The sequence below is a fragment of the Saccopteryx bilineata genome, chromosome 5, assembly GCF_036850765.1.
Source record: "Saccopteryx bilineata isolate mSacBil1 chromosome 5, mSacBil1_pri_phased_curated, whole genome shotgun sequence".
NCBI classification, from domain to species: domain Eukaryota; kingdom Metazoa; phylum Chordata; class Mammalia; order Chiroptera; family Emballonuridae; genus Saccopteryx; species Saccopteryx bilineata.
The window spans coordinates 79,386,127-79,410,634 of NC_089494.1; the positions used below are offsets into that span (position 1 = coordinate 79,386,127).

A 24,508-nucleotide genomic window follows, 5' to 3' on the forward strand; every position below is an offset into this window, starting at 1 on the left:
GAAGAAAGGTTGAGGAAGTAATGTTAAAAATGAGTCTTAACGTCGACCTGGAAATGCTGAGGTCACTGGTTCGAAACCCTGGGCTTGCCTGGTAAAGGCACATATGGGAGTTGATGCTTCCAGCTCCTCCCTTCTCTCTCTCTGTCTCTCCTCTCTGTCTCTCCCTCTCCTCTCTAAAATGAATAAATAAAAAATTTTAAAAAGGCCCTGGCCGGTTGGCTCAGTGGTAGAGCGTCGGCCTGGCGTGCAAAAGTCCCGGGTTCGATTCCCAGCCAGGGCACACAGGAGAAGCACCCATCTGCTTCTCCACCCCTCCCCCTCTCCTTCCTCTCTGTCTCTCTCTTCCCCTCCCGCAGCAAGGCTCCATTGGAGCAAGGATGGCCTGGGCGCTGGGGATGGCTCCTTGGCTTCTGCCCCAGGTGCTAGAGTGGCTCTGGTCGCGGCAGAGTGACGCCCCCGGAGGGGCAGAGCATCGCCCCCCTGGTGGGCGTGCTGGGTCGATCCCGGTCGGGCGCATGCGAGAGTCTGTCTGACTATCTCTCCCCGTTTCCAGCTTCAGAAAAATACAAAAAAAAAAAAAAAAAAAGAATTCATCAAGCTTTCTTAAAAAAAAAAAAAAAAAATTAAAAAAAAAAACTTTTAAGGGCCCTGGCCGGTTGGCTCAGTGGTAGAGCGTCAGCCTGGCGTGCAAGGGGTCCTGGGTTCGATTCCCGGCTAGGGCACACAGGAGAAGCGCCCATCTGCTCTGCTTCTCCACCCCTCCCCCTCTCCTTCCTCTCTGTCTCTCTCTTCCCCTCCCGCAGGCAAGGCTCCATTGGAGCAAAGATGGCCCGGGCGCTGGGGATGGCTCCTTGGCCTCTGCCCCAGGCGCTAGAGTGGCTCTGGTCGCAATAGAGCGACGCCCGGGAGGGGCAGAGCATCGCCCCCTGGTGGGCAGAGCGTCGCCCCCTGGTGGGCGTGCCGGGTGGATCCCGGTTGAGGGCAGGCGGGAGTCTGTCTGACTGTCTCTCCCCGTTTCCAGCTTTGGAAAAATACAAAAAAAAAAAAAAAAACTTTAAAAAAAATGAGTCTTAAAAGATGGACAGGAATGTTTTATAGTAAATGCCCATATATATCAGTAACAATCCAGTGGCAAAGCCTCATGGAAAAGAATCAAGGAATACAAGATAGGACAAAGAAAGCAATAAATGTTAATCACAGGTCATTGGTGTGCCAGGATGGAGCTAATATTTTTTTGGAAGGTTCAAAGGAAGATTCAAAGAGGAGATGGCCTTTGATCTGGTTTTCCAGGTAGACTAAAATTGGCAAGTGGAGGAAGAAAATAAAAATAAAGTTATTCTAGTTCAGAAAAACATGCAAAAGGAAAATAAGTATGTAAGTGCATGGCCACCTTCTCTGTTTTACTTACATTCTCACCCTAGAGACCTCATTCAGTCCTGTAGCATCAAATACCATTTTAAGTGGATTATCTCCTTTGTTTAGACCTCCAGCACTGAATCCTCCCTTGAATCACCCATCTATACCTCCAGATGTTCATATGGAATGTCCACTTAAAGGTCTTACAGTTATGTCAACTATCTAATGTTCAATACTGATCTCCTGGTTGTCTTTCTTTTCCAAACCTGTTATTCTTCTAATTTTCCATCTCAATTATTAGTACCATTATCCAATCAGTTGCTCCAGCAAAAACCTAGGCATCCTTGATTCCTTTTTCCACCAGCCTTCATATCCAATCCCTCAATAAGCATGTGACTCCACTCAGAAGCACATTTAAACACTTCATTTCCTACACTTGATCTTAGCCAAGAGGCCAAGAAGCAATCTCACTTCATTTCCTGACTCCAAGTGATCATTTTTGCCTTATTTTTCTATCTGGTCTCCTTTGCTCCTCTATTATATGTTCATCATTTGTTTGTCCTTTGCTCCTCTATTATATGTTCATCATTTAATATCCAGAGCTATCTTTTTAAAATGTCTGCCAGATCATTTCACTTCTTGCTTCAAACACTGCATTACCTTTTTTTTGCTTCTAGAACTAAATCCTCACCTAATACCTACTCCCTATATATCTTGCCCATCTCAACTTTTTTTTTTTCTTTTTTGAGACAGAGAGAGACAGGGAGAGGTACAGACAGACAAGAATGGAGAGAGATGAGAAGCATCAAGCCTTTGCTCTTGTACTTTAGTTGTTCATTGATTGTTTTCTCATTATGTGCCTTGACCGGGGGCTCCAGCAGAGTAAGTGACCCCTTGCTCAAGCCAGTGATCTTAAACTCAAGCCAGAAACCTTAGGCTTCAAGCCAGTGACCTTTGGCTTAAGCCAGCAACCCCACACTCAAGCTGGTGAGCCTGCGCTCAAGCCGGATGAGCCTTCACTCAAGTTCGAATCCTGGGTCATTTGCGTCCCAGTCTGACACTATTCACTGTGCCCCACCTAGTCAGGCCTCAACCTCCGTCTTAACTCATACCACCTGCTCCAGCTGCACTGGCTTCTTCCCAGTCCAGACATCTGCAAGGTCTTTCCCACTTAGTGTTATTGCACCTAAAATTCCCACCTCCTGCAGTGCGAAGATCTTCCTTTATCTCTTCCCATTGTTGTCTCACTCATCATTCAAGTTTTGATCCAAATGCCATTAAAAATATGCTAATAGTTCTACCTACATTTTTCTAATCATCACCATATGTATTTTCTTTTTAGAACTTAATATATAATATGCTATTCACTCATTTATCTCTTTCTAGAAAGTGTCAGTTCAATGAGACAGAGGATTTACTTCTCTTTAAGCACCATATTCCAAGTACATAATACAGTATCTGGCTTAAAGGATGTGCTCAATAAATGTTTGTTCAACAAACGAATACCAAGTCAGTAATGTCTTAAGATTCCAGATAAGGGTTGATAGAATTAAATATATAAATACATCATATAAAATAAGGATTGAAAAGGATAATTTGGTTTGATTCTTTGGAAATCACTGGAGAGAGTAGTGAATTTGGAGTGAAAGGCTAAAGTAGGAATGCCATGAGTGAGAAGTACAATAGGAAAAGTCTATTTGGAGAACAGTAAATATTATAAGATGCTTGACAGAAAAGGGAACAATGAAGGGTATGTTGCTACAATCTTGGTGGTTTAAAGAAAGTTCTTTTAGATTTTTGTTGATGGGTGAGATTTGTGTATATTGTCATGTGAGTAAAAGGAAGCAACAAAGATCAAAAGCTGAACATAGAGAGGGGAGAGGAGTAGATGATGGAATAAGGTTATGGAGAAGATAGAATTGGGGAATAGGATCTGGAGCCCAGGTGAGTCTTGGATAGAAGAAAGGACACTTCTTCCTTTGAGGGGCAGGACATCAAGGAAGGTATCTTTTAGAATTTCCTTTTCCTCTAATAAAAGTGAAAAGTGGAGGTTGGTATAGAATTTAACATAGTAAACAGGTTTTGGAATATCGCCATGAGGAATTGAGAGGCACTGACCAGGAATTCATAAAAAGAACGCTGATTGTCAATGAAGATTCAGTTGAAACAATAACAATGGTACCAGTTGCTACGGTTGTGTAATTCATGTATCAATCAAATGTTTATTTGTTATATACTATGCTCTATATATTTTAGTTGCTGTTAGAAGTGCCAACGTAAACAAATCATAGTTCTTGCTGTCTAGTGGGGGAAGGAACAAGTATACTAACTAACCAAGGCAGTAAACTCTCCAACAGATGAGGTCTGTATTAGAAGCTCAATAGCTATAATTAAAAAGATTAAAAACTGGAATTGTTCTTGATGCTAAGAGGATCCTAGAAGAGGAGGTCGCTCAGTGGAATGGAGGAAGATGTGGAGCTGTAGGATTTGCAGTTGGGAAAGGCACTGAAACAGGTGTTGAAGTTGCCTAGGAAGGTGGAAAGAGTTGTTTTGGACAATAACTCCTATGTGGCTGTGGCTCACATATCTGAATTCTTTTTAAAATTAATTTTAATTTATTCTGTTTACATGTATTCAAGTGTCCCACCAAATATAACTCCCTCACCCCAAACCCCCTGTCCCCCTTTATACCCCCTTGGCCCTCTCCCCCAAACATTCTGCCCCCTTCCCTCTAGGATTTGACATCCTGCTATCTATATCTCTGTGTTATGTATATATAATTTCACTAATCCCTTTACCTTCTCTGATACCATCCCCTCATCCCCCTTCCCTCTGACTGCTGTCTCTCTAATCACTGTGACCCCATCTCTGCCTCTATTCCGTGAGATCATATGATATTTTTCTTTCTCTGCCTGGCTCGTTTCACTTAGCATGATAATCTCCAGGTCCACCTATGCTGTTGCAAAAGGTAATATTTCCTTCTTTTTCATGGCTCCATAGTATTCCATTGTATATATGTGCCATAGCTTTTTAATCCACTCATCCACTGACGGACACTTGGGCTGTTTCCAGATCTTTGCTATTGTGAACAATGCTGCCATAAACATGGGGGTGCATTTCTTCTTTTGAATCAGTGATATAGTGTTCTAAGGATATATTCCTAAAAGTGGGATGGCTGGGTCAAAAGGCAGTTCCATTTTTAATTTTTTGAGAAATGTCCATACTGTTTTCCACAGTGGCTGCACCAGTCTGCATTCCTATCAGCAGTGCAGGAGGGTTCCTTTTTCTTCACATCCTTGCCAGCACTTATTCTGTGTTGTTTTGTTAATGAGCGCCATTCTGACAGGTGTGAGGTGGTATGTCATTGTGGTTTTAATTTGCATTTCTCTAATGATAGTGATGTTGAACATTTTTTCATTTGTCTATTGGCCATCTGTTATGTCCTCTTTAGAGAAGTGTCTGTTCGTTTCTTTAGCCCATTTTTTGATTGGATTATTTATCTTCCTGGTGTTGAGTTTTACAAGTTCTTCATAAATTTTGGTTATTAACCCCTTATCAGACGTATTGGTGAATATGTTCTGCCATTGTGTGGGTTGTCTTTTTATCTTGTTCATGGTGTCTTTTGCTGTGCAAAAGCTTTTTAGTTTGATGTCCCATTTGTTCATACTGTCCTTTATTTCACTTGCCCATGGAGATAAATCAGCAAAAATATTGCTATGAGAGATGTCGGAGAGCTTTCTGCCTATGTTTTCTTCCAAGATGTTTATGGTTTCACGACTTACATTCAAATCTTTTATCCATTTTGAATTTATTTTTGTAAATGGTATAAGTTGGTGGTCTAGTTTCATTTTTTTTGCATGTACCTGTCAAATTTTCCCAACACCATTTGTTAAACAACTGTCTTTACTCCATTGTATACTCTTACCTCCTTTGACAAATATCAATTGACCATAAAGACATGGGTTTATTTCTGGGTTCTCTGTTCTGTTCCATTGATCTGTATGCCTGTTCTTATGACAGTACCAAGCTGTTTTGAGTACAATGGCCTTGTAGTATAACTTGATATCAGGAAGTGTGATACCTCCCACTTTATTCTTTCTTTTCAAGATTGCTGAGGCTACTTGTGTTCTTTTTTGGTTCCATATAAGTTTTTGGAATATTTATTCTATATCTTTGAAGTATGCCATTAGTATTTTAATAGGAATTGCATTGAAGTTATAGATTGCTTTGGGTAATATAGACATTTTAATAATGTTTATTCTTCCTATTCATGAACACGGTATATGCTTCCACTTGTTTGTATCTTCCTTGACTTCTTTTATCAGTGTTTTATAATTTTCCAAGTACAAGTCTTTTACTTCTTCAGTTATATTTACTCCTAGGTACTTTGTTGTTGTTTCAGTAATGAAGTGGATTGTTTCCTTAATTTCTATTTCCGACAGTTTATTGTTGGTGTATAAAAATGCCATTGATTTTTTAATATTAATTTTATATCCTGCCACCTTGCCAAATTCATTTATGAGGTTTAGTAGTTTTTTGACTGATATTTTAGGGTTTTCTATGTACAGTATCATGTCATTGCAAGTAATGATAGTTTTACTTCTTTTTTTTCCAATTTGGATACCTTTTATTTCTTCTTGTCTGATTGCTGTGGCTAGGACTTCTAGAAGTACTGATATGTTGAATTAGAGTGATGAAAGGGGACACCCTGCCTTGTTCCTGATCTTAAGGGGATTGCTTTTAATTTTTGCCCATTGATTATAATGTTGGCTTTGGGTTTGTCATAGATGGCCTTTCTCATGTTGAGGTATGTTCCCTATATTCCCACTTTGCTGAGAGTTTTGATCATAAATGGGTATTGAATTTTATCAAATGCTTTTTCTGCATCTATTGACATTATCATCATATATTTTAATTCTTGCTGAATACCTGAGAGCAACATAGAAACCCACATGTGCCAGTGACAAGGGCAAGTGGAGGGTGATATAGCCAGGTGGTATAAACATCAAAGGAATAAGGGTTGTACATGACAGGAGCATCGAATTAGGAGAAAAATGACCAAACCATTTTCCAGTCTCTTGGCACATGGGGTATTAGAAGATACTCCTCCTTCCTTTGCTCAAGAGAATTTCAGTCAAAACCATGGAGTAGTGTTTGGATGTTAAAGAAATGAAGGATTTAGTGGTATGATGACACAGAGGTTTCAGAGGGCCTGGTTGAAAGACCTGGGAAGGAGTTATCCATACAGAAAGAGAGAGAGAGAGAGAGAGAGAGAGAGAGAAGTTGTCCAACTGACTCATGGTGCCACAATAGCTGAGGATACCAGAAAGTCAATATGAAAAGAATTGGTCTTGAGATGTCAAAAAATCTCAGGTGTGACATACTGCTAGGGCCTACACAGGACAGTGCACCAAATGGTGTCACAGTCTCAGGATACCAGCAACCTGGGGTGGGTCAACTTGTAGTTAAGGGATTGTTGGCAAAAATACCACTGACGTCCCTCCAAGGCCAATGCTGGGAGTAAGCAAACATCACTGGTCAGTTGAAAACCAGAGAAAAATAATCCAATATCTGTTCTAATTCAAATTTTAACTTTGAAGTACTTTTTTTTTCCTCTGACTATGGAAGAAATAAATACATACTCATTGCAAACAATAAAGTAACACAGAAAAGTATAAAGAATGCAGTAAAGATCATTTATGAAGTCCAGAGGGAGACTGTAGGATCACTGTGAACAGTTCTGTCTCTGGCACTGGTAGAACACCCTGGCTCTGGTGAGCTGGGACTCTGAAATGCGCCTTCCAAGTCCGTTTTCTTTCTCTCCTTCCCCGGTCCTCTCATTCACTCCCCATCTTTGGTGATGCTGTGTCTGTGCTTCATCCAAATTATTCTCTCCAAATCCAGATCTCAATTATTTCTGAAGTGGAATCACTTTACCTTGAGCTATTCTCCTCATTCATTAAGTGTTGAACGGATGTGGCTACAGCGGCTGCCGGGATTGCGGGCTCTGCTGCAGCATCGCTGTGGCTGTGGCCACGATGCTCCGCATGTTCCTTTTGGTCCTCCCAGGGCTCAGAAACCATGTTGCTAGGGCAAGTCAAAAAGCCACTTAGTTTTTATATTCTGTCAGTTACGCTGTTTTTTACTAGCAAGATCCAGTCTCAACCCAGACACAGTTTGGCATGCCGGAGAGGTGAATGAGCCTCTGTCCAATACACATGAGCTTCAATAGCCCCATCGACGGGAGCATCCTGAAAAATGGTTTCAGCACCCTGAAAATAGCACATGTGTAATCTGGTTTTCTCATTCTGTCTCCAGGACAGTGAAGCAGGCCTGGCGAGAGCAGTGCTTTCACCTTTTTGAGCTTGATAAATTTGTCCTTCATTTTACCGTATAAGTCATAACTGCTATATATCACAACACTGCTAATTTTTTCTTTTCTTCCTTCCTCCCACCTATCTCCTGCCACTTCCCCAGAAGCAGAAAGCTTTCAACATCCTGCTGTCCATTAGCATAAATAAACTCATGCTTTTAAAGTAAAAATAGATATAATGCTATATTTGTTAAAGACTGCATTACCTAAAGAGGATAAAAATATTTCTAACAGGTAGATCATATACTTCAGAGACGATAATATGCTCTTACTGTGGTTCCCTGAAAGTCAATTATTTTAGCCATAGATTAAAACCTTAGGTCCTTGCACAAGTTACATTTCCACGTCAAAAATTGTTAAACTGTTCAGTTTCTCAGAATGTGACTCTTCATGTTTTAATTTATTTTTCCTGTTGCCAATATGTTGTACACATATCTAAAAAATGAACAGGATGAAGTGCCATTTAAATTTCATCTTTGTTATATGAACCAATGGTTAATGAATGTTATTGTAACTTTTCTCCTCGTTCTTATATATCTGTTGTTAATTTAAGTTTTATGAAACATTTATACACTAGATAAGAAAATATTGGGCTAAAAAAGAACAGAATTGGCAAGAAATGGAAATGAGAGATCTTCAGCGTCTAGAAGAACTGAAGAAATTAATGGCAGAACAGTCGGTAAAAGACAGAGAAAGGTACAAGAAAAATTTTAAATTGTGTAGTGATGGAGGTGGCGAATGGAATCTTCTGTTATGTGTTAGGACAAACTATCAGTGGAAAAATTTTTTATACTTACTGTATACTCCTAGTATTTATATGGATAAACTGGTACTTATGATGCATTTTAAACTCTCATATTCATTCATACATGAATCTCTAGTATTTGAATTTTGTTCCTTAGATAGCCTCCTCATTAAAACCTCACAGAAGATTTTATAGTATCTCTGATTGCCCCTGTGTGCATGAAATGATACTGGCTGCTCCTGTGACTTAATATTTTAACCCAAAAAGAGGAAAGCTTTATTCAGATGAGAATAATGCTGTGACTGAGGCTGGGGAAGACAGTACACGATTATACTGTGTTGTATTCTATATATTTAATTTTTCTATACCCGTATAGTAAAAGCCCAGAATTTCCTAGAATATATTTTTTAGAACTGGAAAGATCAACATACCCTGTCTTCTCATTTTATGAATGACTACACTGAGAAATTAAAATTATTTTTCCAACATTTCTGTATTAATCAGGATCAGTGGAAGAGACAGGGACAACATAGCAATTTGAATAGAAAAAAACTTGAAAGAATTTTTCATTCTGGCAGAAAATCTGTTACATACAGGGATAAAGCAAACTTTAAAGAACACCCCAAGGACAAAGGAGGGCTCCCATGGGAGAAACAAATTTAGAAGTTTGTTCCCATCCTTCTCCATGGTGGGATTCAGACCTTATTATAGAAGGTGTGGTTGTGGCTCACTGCATGGTGATGAGTTCTTAGATGGTCTCAAATTGATATTGTTCACAGTTGGCAGACAAGCAGGAAATACTCTACTTGGGTGCAGGAGGCCAAAGCTGGATATCAACCATTGACATGCTTGTAAGACTTGTTGGGAATCTGGCCATGGGAGTGCCTCTGAAATTTGATGGGAAAGTGATTAACAGGTGCCATTGGAACTTCATAGGCACAAGCACAACTGGGTGTCTCTCACACATGCTGTAGGCAGCCATGTCATCGGAGCAAAAGTAAACACTGGAACGAGGGGCAGAAGCTGCTTTCTTCTTTAGTGTCTTTTCTGATGTAATATTATGTCAGCTTTATGGGATAAACAATTATAAAATGAAGCTCTGTTTTCATAGAGTAAACAATGAAGGGTAGATTTGGAGCTAAGAGACAAAAAATTAGTAACTGGCATAGTTATGTAGCTTTGCTAGCTCCTGAACGGACTTTTGCAAAAGATAATTTAAGGATAGGTCTTTCATTTCATAACATAAATCACAATACAATTTCTTTCCTTTTTTTCTTATTACATGGGAAGCGAGGAAGCAAAGACAAACTCCTGCTAGCTCCTCAACCATCTCCAGCACCCGGGGCCAACTTGCTTGAGCCATTCAAGCCATGGCTGTGGGAGAAGAAGAGATAAAGAGAGATAAAGAGAGAAAGAGAGAGAGAGAAGGGGGAGTGGTAAAGGTGGAGAAGCAGATGGTTGCTTCTTCTGTGTGCCCTGACTGGGAATTGAACCCAGGACTTCCACATGCAGGGCTGATGCTCTACCACTGAGCCAAATGGCCAGGGCAATAAATTTTCTTTATAGCTGGTCAATGTAAAAAATTTGTCCAGAATTCTGTACTTCCTGTTTAATCTTGCTGTTGACATAAAGCAATTAAAAAATTTGCTCTTTATAAATATCTTTGGAAGACAAGGCTATTTTATACAGTGAGGCTCACTTGTATCTAGGAAGCTTCCTTTGTGACCTATAAGGCAGGTATCTTAAAACTCCAGTCACGAGATTGCAGAGTAAATCTGGAGTTCCAAGAGTTACCAGGAAATTTGTAAGGATGCTCTTTATTTTCCAGGTATCTCAGAATTTTAGAGTTGAGTTTTATCTGTTATAAAGAAAACCAAGCATGTAGCAAAACCCAGGTTCAAGGCTGAGAGGTGAGACAGCTAGTTAAAAACCAATTAAACAATCACAAACCAAGGTCTAAGTGGAAATCAGAAGACAGGCCATGCCATGGGTCAGAGACAAAAACTCACAAGACACTGAGTATTAAAGGACAAGGCAAAGGTGATGGTCAAAAGCTGGCTAGATAGTTTGAAACTATGCTGGGGAAACAAATGTGAGCCACAGGAATGAAAGGGAATGGACAAAACAGAACAGATGTGAGGTCCCAGCAGCTAGCGGACATGCTTCTAATATAATCTCTCCCCATAGCCACAGAGTTTCTTTTTGATTACAGAGCCATTTTAGTCTTTTGCTTCCTGTTTCAATAATTATCAAGATTAGCTGACTCAGAACTCCAGTTGAAAAGAAGAAAAAGAAAATCTGATTAATCTGCATTACACAACAGGATAAAAATAAGCAGTTATAACATAGTGAAAAGGTTACGAAGGACTAGGAACCAGAAGATGGAGGTTTTAGTGTTAAATGTTCCTTGCATAGTGTAATGCCTAGGGTAAGTCATTCTCTTAACTTCTACAAGGCTTTATTTTGTCCTTTGTAAATTGAACTGGAATACTTCTTCTGGCTAAATGAGCTATCGACTCTGAAGGGTCTATGGTCTGTATGTTCAACTCATGTGAAATGTACAATAAGATTTTTATGAATCCAGTGTTTGCATGCCAGTGGAAAATCAGTGAGAAAGGCCATTAAAATATCAGAATAATATTTCAGGAAATTCCACAGAAAATTCTGAATTATGTTGTAGATAAAAGCATGATTCTCATTCTGTGACCTAGGGAAATGAAGTTCAGCATGTAAAAATTGCTGGTAGCTTTTGCTTCTCTGAACTAGAAGTTGTATTTTTTTCATAACTATCCTGAAACTAAGAAATTGGTTGATTCATTTAAATGTTTTTCTCTATTACTAAAATACAACTTACAAATCTCATATCTGATATTATAATTGTAGGCACATTTTTCTCATGTTAAAATAAGGTCTGTGAAAAACACAACCACACAGCCTTGATGGTTTGGAAACCTCTGTTCTTTATTTTCTTTTCCTATTTTTTAAATTCTAAGACAAAGTTTCTTGAAAACAATATTCATAAATTAGCACATATATTAGGTTGAACCATAAGCAATTTGCATTTTTGTGTGTCAAAAGTGGCTAAATAGCCATAATTTCATGTGGTTCAACATTATTATAAAAATAACAATTCATTTTATTTATTAATTATATTTCCCTTCTCAATCGATTACATCTTTTGGGCTCATTATGTTATTGAAATTACTGCCAAAGTTTCTATTACCCTTTTAATCTCCTGATGCCATATTTTCACTTCCTAATGTCATAAAGGTTAAGAGGGAAAGCTTGAGTCTCGAATCAGGTTCTCAGCTTTAGAATACTGGCTCTACCCTTTAGAGCTGTGTGAACTTGGCTAAGTCATTTAACTTCTCTGAACTTCAGTTCTTCATCTGTACAATGAAGATATAACTGTTATCTACTTCATAGGATTATTACATGAATAAATAAGATATTGAATTAACATATTTAAAGTCCATTTTGTCTGATATAAGTATTGCTACCCCAGCTTTTTTTTCATTTCCATTTGTGTGAAATATTTTTTCCATCCTTTTATCTTCAGTCTGTGTGCATCTTTTGTTTTAAGGTGTGTCTTTGTAGACAGCACATGTATGGGTCCAGTTTTCTTTATTTTTTTTATTTTTTGGGGAGTCCAGTTTTCTTATCCATGCAGCTACCCTATGTCTTTTGATCGGATCATTTAATCCATTTACATTTAAGGTTATTATTTATATGTAGTTGTTTATTGCCATTTTATTCTTTAAAACTGTATTCTTCTTTTGCTATATTCTTTTTCTCCTTTGATCTGTTTACAACAGGCCCCTTAGCATTTCTTGCAGCCTTGGTTTGGTTGTAGTAAATTCCTTTAGTTTTTTTTTTTGTCTGTAAAGCTTTTTATTTCTCCTTCAATTTTAAATGATAGCCTTGCTGGATAAAGTAGTCTTGGTTGTAGGCTCTTGTTCTGCATTACTTTGAATATATCTTGCCATTCCCTTCTGGCCTCAAGTGTTTCTGTTGAGAAGTTGGAAGTCATCCTTATGGGGGCTCCTTTGTAGGTGATAGTCTTTTTTTCTCTAGCAGCTTTTAATATTTTCTCTTTATCACTTAGCTTTGGTATTTTAATTATGATGTGTCTTGGTGTTGATTTCTTTAGGTTTCTCTTTAATGGAGTGCTCTGTGATTCTTGAACATGTGAGATGTTTTCCTGCCTTAATTGAGGGAAGTTTTCAGCTATGATATGCTTGAACAAAGTCTCTATCCCTTGTTCTTTCTCTTCTTCTTCAGGAACCCCTATGATGCAGATGTTATTTCTCTTCATGTTGTCATAGAGCTCTCTTAGAGTATCCTCAGACTTTTTGAGTCTCTTTTCTTTTTTCTGCTCTGCTTCCATGCCTTTATTTATCTTGTCCTCTAACTCGCTGATTCGATTCTCAGCTTCATCCATCCTGCTTTTAATTCCTTCTATTGTGTTCTTCATTTCTGATATTGTATTTGTCATTTCTGACTGATTGTTTTTTATTATTTCAATGTCCTTTTTTATATTTGCTATCTCTTTATTTAGGTGTTCATAATGACCATCTATTATTGTTCTAATATTTTTGAGTATCCTAACAATTGTTATTTTAAACTATGCATCTGGTAATTTGATTATATCTGACTCATTCAGGTCCTTTTCTGGGGATTTCTCTTGATTCATTTGTGTTTCATTTCTCTGCCTTCTCATTTTCACTGTGTAAAGGAAGGTTTTGGCCACTGGAGTCCACTGGGTGTGGCCTCTGTTCCCTAGGTGTGGTCTGTCTGCAGGCCCGCCACCCCCTTTGCTGTTGCTGCCTAGGGCATTTGGGTATGGGCATTGCCGGTGCCTGCCCACTGGGGCTGTTGCTGTGGTTTCTGCCTCTCCTTCACGGGAGTGGCTGTGATCAAGTGCTCGGGTGTACAAGCATTGGGGGCCTTGTCCTTTGCCCCACCCCCATGGGTGGCATTATGCTCGGCCCTGAGGGCAGTGGCGAGCACCTTTGCTCAGCTGCAGATCTCTGCCTGTTTCTAGGCTTTTGCCCCGCCTTTGCAGGAGGAGCCCGCTCGTGGGATGGCTGCAAGCCTTGGCTCCACAGGCCAGGAGGGACTGCGTGCCCATGCTCAGTAGTGGACTCTGCCTGTTCTGGGTTTTTGACTCCATCCCCGCGGGAGGAGCTGGCTCGCAAGTCAAGCCATAAGCCTCGGTTCCATGGGCGGGGCAAGGCTATGCTCCTGTGCCCTTGCTCAAGGGCTGGTCTCCACACCTTCTGGGGTTCCTGCCCTTCACCCCCACAGGCTGGATTACAGGCGGCCCACAGCTGGACTTAACCACTTTTCCATGCCCCCTCCTCCCCAGCGGGACAAGACTGAGCTCACACCTGGGCCTCAGTGGTGACCAGCTGGCTTCTGCCTTTGCCAACAGAACCACACTTCCGTGTCCCACTGTTGCCTGCCCTCGGGCGAGCCCTCAGCCATGTAGGTGGGGGCGCTGCAGCTCAGACCCTAAGACTCACTACTGTAGTCCTGAAAGCTCCCTCCTTCTAAGCAACTCTGCTCTGAGTGCTGCGGGAGAGCTTGTTTGGCTGGTGTCCTGCTTCCCTTTGCTGATATTGCTGTTTCCAGGGGAAATGTTCACTTCAGATTTGAGGAGTGATTCGTCCCAGGGGTTAGGGTGGCTCACTCTCAAAGTGTTTCTCCCTGTGCCTCCTAGATTACACTCTCTTCCTGCTACTCTGGTCCTCTCCTCTCTTCCCTTTCCCCAGAGCCCTGGGTGAGTGGTTGTGAGAGAGGTTTTCTGCGTGGTCCCTTTCAGAAGAATCCTGGGTCTGAGAAATCAGTCTCTTTCTCACAAACAATATCCTGTCTTGTTTCCAGCTAAATACTGTCCATACACCTCTTTTAGGCTCTGGGGCTGCAGGCTGGGGCTTTGTTCCTGGGGACCCTCCCCTCTCTGCTAAACACACTTCCCACCACGCAAGTCTCTCCCGGCTGCTGTTTGCTGTTCTGGGGAGCTGGGCAGCCCTCTCCGCTTTTCCTACCAGTCTCGGTGTGGCTTCTTCAGTGTTCCTTGGTTGAAGAGTTCTCTTAGTTTAGTCCAAAGTTGGTTTTTCCAGATGATAGTTTTTAAAATTAGTTTGTAATCCACTTTGGTTCTGGGAGGTAGATGTTGGTACATCCACCTTCTCCAGTGCCATCTTGTCTTCTCCTGAATTAACATATTAACATATTCACAATCTAAAACATAGAAAATATTCATTAAATATAAGTGATTGCTATCAATTAACTCTTTAAAACATGAGATACCTTCTAACAAATTTTTCTCAGAATATTAAGCATTTTAAATATTTTAGATACAACATGTAATGAGGACATTCTTATAATAAGTAAAACATTAAGGTTAAATCAAAAGTCACCCTGATCACCATCTTCATACAATCTCTTCTGTAGAAATCATTTCCCTTATCAGTCATTTAATACACATACATATATATGGCACTCATATGTACCTACATAAAAATGAATTTAAGAACAACAAGAAGCCAATAAATTTTATAAAAACATATCACTGTATTAACTCTTCCTGCCATAAGTAGTGACTTAAACAACTGAAATTATTTTCTCACAGTTCTGGAGGCTAGAAGTTCAACAACAAGTAGCCTCATGGTTGGTTTTTGGTGAGAACTCTATTCCTGGCATATGGACAAGCTGGCTTCCTGCTTTGTGCTCATAAGGCGGGGAGAGGGGGGCAGCTAGATCTTTAAACCTCTTCTAATAAGGGCACTAATCCCATTAAAAGGGCATATTCTCATAATTTTACCTAAACCTAATTATTTCCCCAAGGTCTCACTTCCAAATACCATCACACTGGGCATTAGGACTTCAGTATAGGAATTTTGAAGGGACTCATTTTGTTTATAGCAATGATTTGTGTAAAAAAAATAGTTAAAAATGTACAAATTACCTATTTACTATTAACTACTAGTTATTGGTTGTTGCTGGTATATAAGTTTATTGTATCAATTAAAAAAGAGGCTTCCTTCTGGTGGCAAAGTACATAATTCGCTTATTAGAAGTAGACAAATTAGAAAAATAAAATATGCCCATCTGAAACCATGGCACAAAGCTTGACAAGTCCAGGCAGAGCTGGACATCATCCCCCTTTATGCTCCTGACTGTACATCACTTTACAATGTACATACTTCAGAATGATACATGATATCCTGGTAAATGGATCTACGAACTAATTACTTCAAAATACTACATATTATCCACGTTTCTTCTAAAATTTAGCCATCTGGAATTTATTTTCATGAATGATAAGAGGTAAGTGTCTGACTTTCATTTTTTAGTCTAAAGTGACAGTCACTTGTCTCAATGCCAATTACTTGATGATTCATTCTTACCCACTGATTTGATATGCCATCTTTAGTATATATTATACTTCTAATTATGCTTTTATATCCATATGGACTCTTGATTAGATAAAATAAAAAATGATCTATGTTTATATTTTTATATGGACACCGTGCTGTTTTAATTATTCTGTTTGCCATCTGATAGAACAAGTGTTTACTCATTGTTGTTTTTTTCCAAAAATATCTTAGTTATTACATAAAATTTTACTTTAAAAATCCTGTTGATATTTGCACTGAAATTTTGTAAAAGAGAGCTGATATATATACTAACTTTAATCTCTAATCTAGGATCATGCTTCCATAATAGCTGTAAGCTATTCAGTTCAAGCCTTATTTTAGGTTCTTCAGAAAATTTTACAGGTTTTTTTTTTTCCTGGTGAAGGCTTTGATATCATTTTGGAATAAGTAGAAACTGGTGACCCAAGAAGCCAATAATAAATTTTCTTTTGTAGTAAGGTCAGAAAAAGTGCCTCAAGTAGAAGTGGCAGTGGGGATGCGGATGTGACAGGTGTTGATGAAGTGTTTAGATTAGGTAACATGGTGACTCATTTTATTAGGGATGGAGTTGGAGGGAAGACAGAGAAAAAAGCACAATCCTGAACATTACTGAGCTGCTTCTGTCCTTTTGGGTTGAAAGCTTTAGTTATTTTGTTTTCAGTCTTTTTTTGTTTTCTAATAAATTTATTTGACTATAGGCTTTTTTTCTCTTTGGCCACATTATACAAGATTTGAAATATGTTTTAATTATCCACTTACTAAATGTTTAAATTTAATTTTTGATGTACTAACAATAAATTGGTGGATACTGTGGTACTTGCCAAAGGCAAAGTTGCTAATATTTTTCATTTTCTATATCTCTATTTCCCAGGTCATTGCATAAAAACGTGCAAAAATTCAGCTTGCTTATGGGAGTCTGCTAACACTGCTACATTTAACAGTGAAAGCTTCCTTATTGAAAAATAACTCATACATTTCCATTTTAGTTGTATAATTAGATGATTTTTAGTGAATTTTTATAGTGAAGGAGCTATCACTATTGTCCGATTTTAGGTCATTTACCTCACCCCCCTTACCCATTTGCATTAACACCCAATCCCACTCCCAGCTGCAGGGACCGCTGACCCGTTTCTGTCTCACTAGATTTGCCTTTTCTGGACATCTGGTATGAATGCGATGCATCTGAGTTATTTCCCTGAGCGCTGCGTTTTGAGGCCCATTCATGTTATAGCATGTGTGATTACTTTTTTTCTTTTTATTGCAAAATAGTATTCTACTTCAGCATTACTTTAAAAATCTGTTTTACAAAGCAACGTAGTTTTTTACCCGTTGGGAGAGATGAATATTAACATATGCAAGATGATAAAAACCAGGTTCCAAATTTACATAAAGTATGATATCAATTCTATAAAAGACTTTCATTTGTACCAAGGTCAAATATTCACTCACACCAATCCCAAATGTGTAAAGAATAGTAACTGACCCCAACTTCTTTATTTTTTTAAAATTATTTTTATTTCTTCATTTTAGAGAAGAGAGACAGAGAGAGAGAGAAAGAGAGAAAGGAGAGGAGCAGGAAGCATCAACTCCCATATGTGCCTTACCAGGCAAGCCCAGGGTTTTGAACCGGCGACCTCAGCATTTCCAGGTTGATGCTTGACCCACTGCGCCACCACAGGTCAGGCCTCAACTTCTTTATAAGCCCCTTTTCTTCAAGGTAGTGAAGAAAGATGGAATAGTTTTATTTCTGAGATTTTTTATTCGGAAATTAAATTTAATGGTATGACATTGATCTGTAAGAGTACATAGGTTTCAGGTGAACATTTCTACAGCATTTGAACTGTTGATTGTGTTGTGTACCCATCACCCAAAGTCAAATCATTTCTCATCACCATATATTTGTCCCTCTATCTTCTGCTTCTTCTCCTTTATACTTCTTCCTGGTAACCACTACACTTTTATCTATGTTCATGAGTCTCAGTTTTACATCCTACCTGTGGGTGAAATTATGTAGTTCTTAGCTTTTTCTAATTTACTTAGTTCACTTAGTATAATGTTCTCAAAGTCCATCTGTGTTGTCGTAAATGGCAATATGTCATCATTTCTTATGACTGAGTAGTATTTCATTATTTGTATGTATCACATCTTCTTTATCCAATTTTCTATTGAAGGACAAAAAAATTTTAATTAAAACATTTTAAGCTCTTTCATTTTGGATTATCTCTATTTCTTTGTGTGTGTGTGTGTGGGGGGGGGTAAATATAATCTCTCTCCTGGAGCTCAGACCACCTCCTCCAATGGAAGGGTGGGTAGCTGGTCAGCCTGCTGGTTCTGATGCCCCACAGGGTCCTCACCACCCTCACAATTCACCTCATCCCTTCAGCTCCCCAGGGTACAAGGCAGTACTATCCAATAGAAATATTATGTAAATCACATATATAATTTAAAATTTTCCTGTAACCACATATAAAATGTAAAAAAAGATAAAATTTCTTTAATAATACATTTTATTTAACCTGATATATCCAGAAACATTATCATTTCAGTATACTAGCAATATAAAATTATTGAGATATTTTACACTGCTTATTTCATATGAAGTCTTGGAAGTCTTCTGTATGTTTTGCACTTTCAGCACATTTAAATTTGGAGTAGTGACAATATGTCACATGGTTAAGGGGCATCATACTGACCAGTGGAAGTGCCCGGAAAGCTTGGCAGCCACCTGGCGGTGGAGGGTGAAGTGGCTGGTCTAACTGCAGATTCTGGCTCCCTTATGGAATTGATAACACGTTTTATATAAATTTCAAACTCTGCTATTTTTCTAATCTTGCATCTTTCAGGGTCTTCACTAGTTTGCCAGAATGTCCTTGGTAGCTCTTGTATTGGAAATGGCTTTGGTCCTTATGCAATTCACTGGCAACATGACTGGACCCACTTAGTCTTAGGGTGTGGGCAAACACATGCTGCTTCCGACCCTGCTGTTGCCTCTGGTCCGGAGGTCTCCTCCTCCTCCAGGTCTTGCTCCCTGCACGTGCTTCCAAATAAGACCTTGTGCGTGTGGTGAGAAACAAATGTTCTCTCACATACTCTCTAAACACTTCTCTCTGCTTCTGTGTCATGCTAGACAGCACACCCTGTGGAATGCAGGGTTTTCCTGGGAGACATTTTATATCAGGAAAGTGGGGAACCAGCCCCATGTTCCTGGATCCTCCCATAGCTATCCCAGTATTTCTGCTCAGCCCCCAATCAGCACAGTTTGATCCATAAGGGGTAGGAAGGGGGTGGAGCTGGTGCTGAGAACTGCACCTACTCCTCTCTGCCATACCAGTGGAATGATCGAAGAGAAATATGATTTCTAGTCTACGGCCATACCACCCTGAATGCACCCGATCTCGTCTGATCTCGGAAGCTAAGAAGGGTCGGGCCTGGTTAGTACTTGGATGGAGAAATATGATTTCCAGAAGCAATAAAATAGATGAAGTCCATATTTTCAACATGATCTTTCTGTGATGTCTATATAAAGAAAAAGTCTGGAAAGAACCATAACCCTATGGTGACAGTTTTTATCTCCAGGTAATGAAATGAAGAATAGTTTTGATTTTGATTTTTTATACTTCTTTATTTCCAAAATTTCCACAATGAGCATACACTTGTGATAGTAAGAAAAACCCATAGTACTTTTAAAAATAAGAAGTAAAAAATATTTTTCTATTTTTCATTTTTTTTTTTACTGAATTTCAAGTAGAAAGTAATATGCAATGTGTAAAAGTGAATATGCTAATCCAAATATAAGACTATTAACTAGAAGATACTCTTTTCAGGTAACAGGAATAGTCTTCAAAATAGACATAAGAACATATACTTCTCTTTTATTTTTTTACCATAATGTTTAGAATTTGTTCCACCTAAATTCTGCATTCCAGGTTCTTCTCTAGCTATCCCACCACATTGTCATTTGACCTCCTAATGACTCTCTCCAAGGCCTTTTCCTCCCACAGCTGGAAGCTGAACTCTTCTTTTGCACAGTGGTTCTTGCTTCCAGCAGGGCACTGAGTGCACCGTTCCCACAGCCTTCCCACTGGGGCCCGTTGGGGCCAATGTCACAGCCCTCGTCACTGCAGTGTGTAATCCTGTAAGCGCAATGGTTCTGTGAATTTATGTTTCTTTTGTTTTGGAGTAATTTTATATAGAAAAAGTATACATGTATACTTTTTCTGTACTGAGTATTCTTTATGTTAGACACACACAGGGAGGAGTTGAAAACAAACATGTAATGGTCATGTCTCATTTTTTAAATCTTTCCTTAGCATCATTGCTTCCCATCTCCATTGAATGCTGCAGAGTGAACAAGCAGAAATTAGATCACCCTTCCTGCACACAGGCCTCTCTCCTCTTATCGTTGACATGTTATAAATGCTTGTTAAAATGTTCAACCTGTAACTTTTCTGAAGTTCAGCTCTCTTGCAGCTAACATGCACACTCCTTTCTCTGTATAATGATTGTTTTTACAAGGATGGATATGATTGTGGCATTTCAGTTATATTCATTACTGTCCCTTGTAATTTAATAGTCTGCCTCTTCCATTTACCTCCTTGGTAATAGTTTTAATGTAGTTATTATTATTTTTTTGTATTTTTCTGAAGTTGGAAACGGGGAGGCAGTCAGACAGACTACCATATGAGCCCAACCGGGATCCACCTAGCATGCCCACCAGGGGGCAATGCTCTGCCCATCTGGGGTGTCGCTCTGTTGCAACCAGAGCTATTCTAGCACCTGAGGCAGAGGCCACACAGCCATCCTCAGCACCCGGGCCAACTTTGCTCCAATGGAGCCTTGGCTGCAGGAGGGGAAGAGAGAGACAGAGAGGAAGGAGAGGGGGAGGGGTGGAAAAGCAGATGGGCGCCTTTCCTGTGTGCCCTGGCCGGAAATCGAACCCGGGACTCCTGCACGCCAGGCCGACACTCTACCACTGAGCCAACCGGCCAGGGCCTATAGTTAACTTTTTAACTATATATTCTACATGATAATTTTAAAGCTCTCTGAAAGCAGATTTATTTGGTTAAGAAGTTCCTCTGGATATTGTTTTATAACCAGAAAACTGAATGAGGTTGGGCATAACCTACAAAGGAAGGCGTGGGGTATTACGAACTTTATTTGTCAATGTTAATGTAATACTAGAGCAGTGGTTCCATTCAGTGGAATCACCTGGGGAGAATTCTAAAGTCCTGATGCCCAAGCTAGGCCCCCAACCAAGTCAATCAGGATCTCTGGTAATGAGGTTTCCCAACAGTTTTTTAAAATCATCAGGGAATTCTGAAGTGCAGTGAAGTTTGAAAACGAACATACCAGAGTTCTTTGCATGCTTTCTGAAGTATGGGCCCCAAATCATTTATTAAATTCTTAAGAATATCTCACTTTTTGTAGAAATACACCTAATTTCTCTTTTCTCAATGCTATACCCTCACTGAAATAGTTCAGGTGAAACTTGACATTCATAGAAGAATTCTAGAAATGTTATGCAAGGACAAACCTTGGATGTTTCTCTCCAAGCAGAGGTGTGTGTGTGTGTGTGTGTGTGCGCGCGCGCGCATGCGCACACACACACACACACACACACACAATGTGCATTTAATGGAGAAAACATTGCTTTCTATAGTAACCAACACTAGTTTTTAGTTATTATTTCCAAAAGAAGAGAGTTTTTCTGCGTTGCAAGACAATAAACATTTGAAGTTTAAGATGACCATGACCATTTGGGAAGGAAGAAACTAGAGCCAGCTGTCTTCCTAACACTAAATTAGCTTTGTTAATTTAGTGTGCACTTTGGGGTGCTTGCCAGCAGCACGGAGTTGACAGTTATTGCGTTCTCTAAGTAGTAAAGCCAGATGTTTCTCTCTATGTTCCATGCCTGCTCTTAACAATATGCAGAACTCAGCATGTTGCACTGGAAGACATTCAGGGCATTTAAAGCGGGTTCATAGTCCAATCTTTGAGAGTTTTAAAGAGTTTGCTTGGTAAAGTGACATCAACAGAGACTTAACAAACATATCTTATGTTTTTGCCTCTCAGTGTGAGATTTCCCCAAATTAGTGGGAATGTTCTTGTTTATTAAGTCTCTGTTACCAAATCTCCATTCCAAGTGGAGGTGCCAAATGATGTCAATCAGGGATTACTGTGAGGCATTAAGCAGATAGAATTCTTAGTGAATCTATCTGTTTTGCCTTTTAATTGAAGTTAGATATGTTTCACAGATTAACATTAATTTAAGAGATTAATTTAAAAGACCCCACTGATGGCCAACATACCATTCTCCAACATGTAGAGGTAATTTTGTCAAGTAGCAATAACACTTAGAACCGGCTCATCAGTATAATAACATAACTAACTATGGACATATGTGTATGTTTTCATATGTTGAGGCATGAATGCACATATTATTTGGACATAATTGTAGTGCTCCTTAAATGGATCATAGCTGAGGAAGCATCATTGACAGTGAGAGACTAAGAAATGTGTGGACAAAGCAATGTACATTTATTTAACGTGGAAATGAACTAACAAGCATGTGCCAGGGGCAGACGGAGCACCAGCTGGGCAGACATGGCTCAGCTGAGGGTCATTCTAGCGGTCTTGGACGACAGTTTATCTTCTGAGGTATCCAAGTCCAGCTTCAGATCTGTGATATTTTCCAAACCAGTGGCAATTAGAGAAGGCCTGTTGTTCAGTGGTTTGGATTGCTTTTACTTTATTGTTTACAGCTTTGATGTTTGATTTTAGAAGTCTTGTTTAAAAAGCTACTGGATTACTACTACATTCCAAGTTGAGCTGTCTATTGTAGTTACTTATTTAAGATATAAGATGGAATGTCATCACAGCTGTGTTTGGTAGAGGGCAGGCAATAATCAGCCTTTGTAATACATGTTTATACAAAACGAGCATTATTGAATCCTTTCAGTGCCCACCATTGTTTTTCTTTCATATGTCAATAAAGTGACCACAGACACTATACTTATAAATGGAACAGCCTAATGCTCTGGTCTTTTCAAGAACCAATTATCTCATATTTTCTTCCCCAGAAACACAGACATTTATCTTGGCCCATCATTAGTGCTACAAATATTTGACAGTTTCTTTTTGGCCACTGGGTGTTGGAAACAGCATTATCTCTCTTGCAGTCAATGTTTGCACCGATACATAGAGGTGCATGATTTGCTGTTCCTCTTCCGCTGCGGAAAGATGCTGTGCTCTCCAAGGCCACATGCAGTATTTGTGAATGAAATGGAGGCGACCACGGTATAGGTATTGATGTCTTCACCATTCACCCCGTAACTAGGGAGTTGTACTAAGCACTTTCAGGTAATGAAATATTGACCTTTTAGATATAAACTCTGGGAATATTTTCTAAAGCTACAGGGCTGAGAAGGCATAAATTTAGCAGTCATAGTTAAATGAAGGCAATATAAAGCCATGGCTTGGGAGAAATATAATGGCAATTTTCCCAAAGTGCCACCATTGTACTGGATACAATATAGCTTCAAGCACTCGATGTGTATCCTTTGTTTGGAACTACTGCAAAACACACACACAAAGCTATCCGGTAATAATGAATAAGAATTATTATTTAGTTATGAAGGAAGCATGTTTATAGTCTTTGCATATTTTACAGTCTTTCTGTATATATTTTAATGTGAGTTTTATAGAATCATATAATTTTAAAGCTGGAAGAAATCTTGGGAAGCATCCAGTGGAGGCTTTTTGTATTAACCGGGGTTCTGGTTTGCAAACAGCAGAAATTGTTTTTAATTTAATTTTATAGTAAAAAGATTATGTTGAAAGATATTTGGGTAGCTTACAGAATCATCTGCAGAACAAAGCTTTGAAAATGGTTGGCATATCAGAAGCTGGGAAGATCAAGTGTCAAAGCTGTCACCCAACTCCCACCTCAGAATCAGCCTGGCGAGTCCAACCACTGCCCACGGCTTGCCTCCCCTCTGCTGTCTTGGGACTCTGGGCTCACTGTTGGCCACATTGTCTTTGTTCGTACTCCTGCCATGCTGTGTGGCCTTAAACAGCATCTGCATAGGCCCTGCTTCTTTGCATCACAGCTTCCAAGTGAGGGATCTGAGGGGCTGAACTCAGGTCAAATGCTCATGTGTCAGATGCAAAGGAGGCTAGGAAAGCTCGTATCTGACATCAACTGACAGTGTGATTTCTTCAAAAGAGGAAGTGAGCTCAGAGCGAGGGAAAAAGAAAGAGAAAGTGTCTCCTACAGTCCACAATTTTACTTGGCAAAATGAACAAATACCCTCTTTTCTATTCTAAAACTACCAAAAATTTCACCTAACACTGTCAAATTTTACTTTTACAACTCAAAACATCTCACTCTATTACTAAAGGAAATCAACTTAAAGTCTCATTTGTTATAGCATCTAGCTCTAAATTCAAGATCTCTACTTGATATTTTTTTGCCCTATTATCCTCTAGTCCTGCCATGGTTTATCTCAATATCTATGACCTATGAATGATATTTTAAAGTTTCCCACCAATAAAGTTAGTTTGTGTGTGTGTGTGTGTTATCAAGGATGACAACCTCCTTCGGTAAATGGT

The 24,508-nt window shown here is 39.3% G+C and overlaps 1 protein-coding gene across 1 annotated transcript in view; it reads left to right on the forward strand.

Annotated features, from left to right (window-relative positions):
• Window positions 1-24,508, forward strand: part of CCDC148 (coiled-coil domain containing 148) — a 328,164-nt gene that overhangs the window by 257,511 nt on the left and 46,145 nt on the right. Inside the window, exon 9 of the mRNA XM_066280374.1 lies at window positions 8,307-8,425. Coding sequence (XP_066136471.1) covers window positions 8,307-8,425 — 119 coding nt within the window. The remainder of the gene's footprint in view (window positions 1-8,306; window positions 8,426-24,508) is intronic.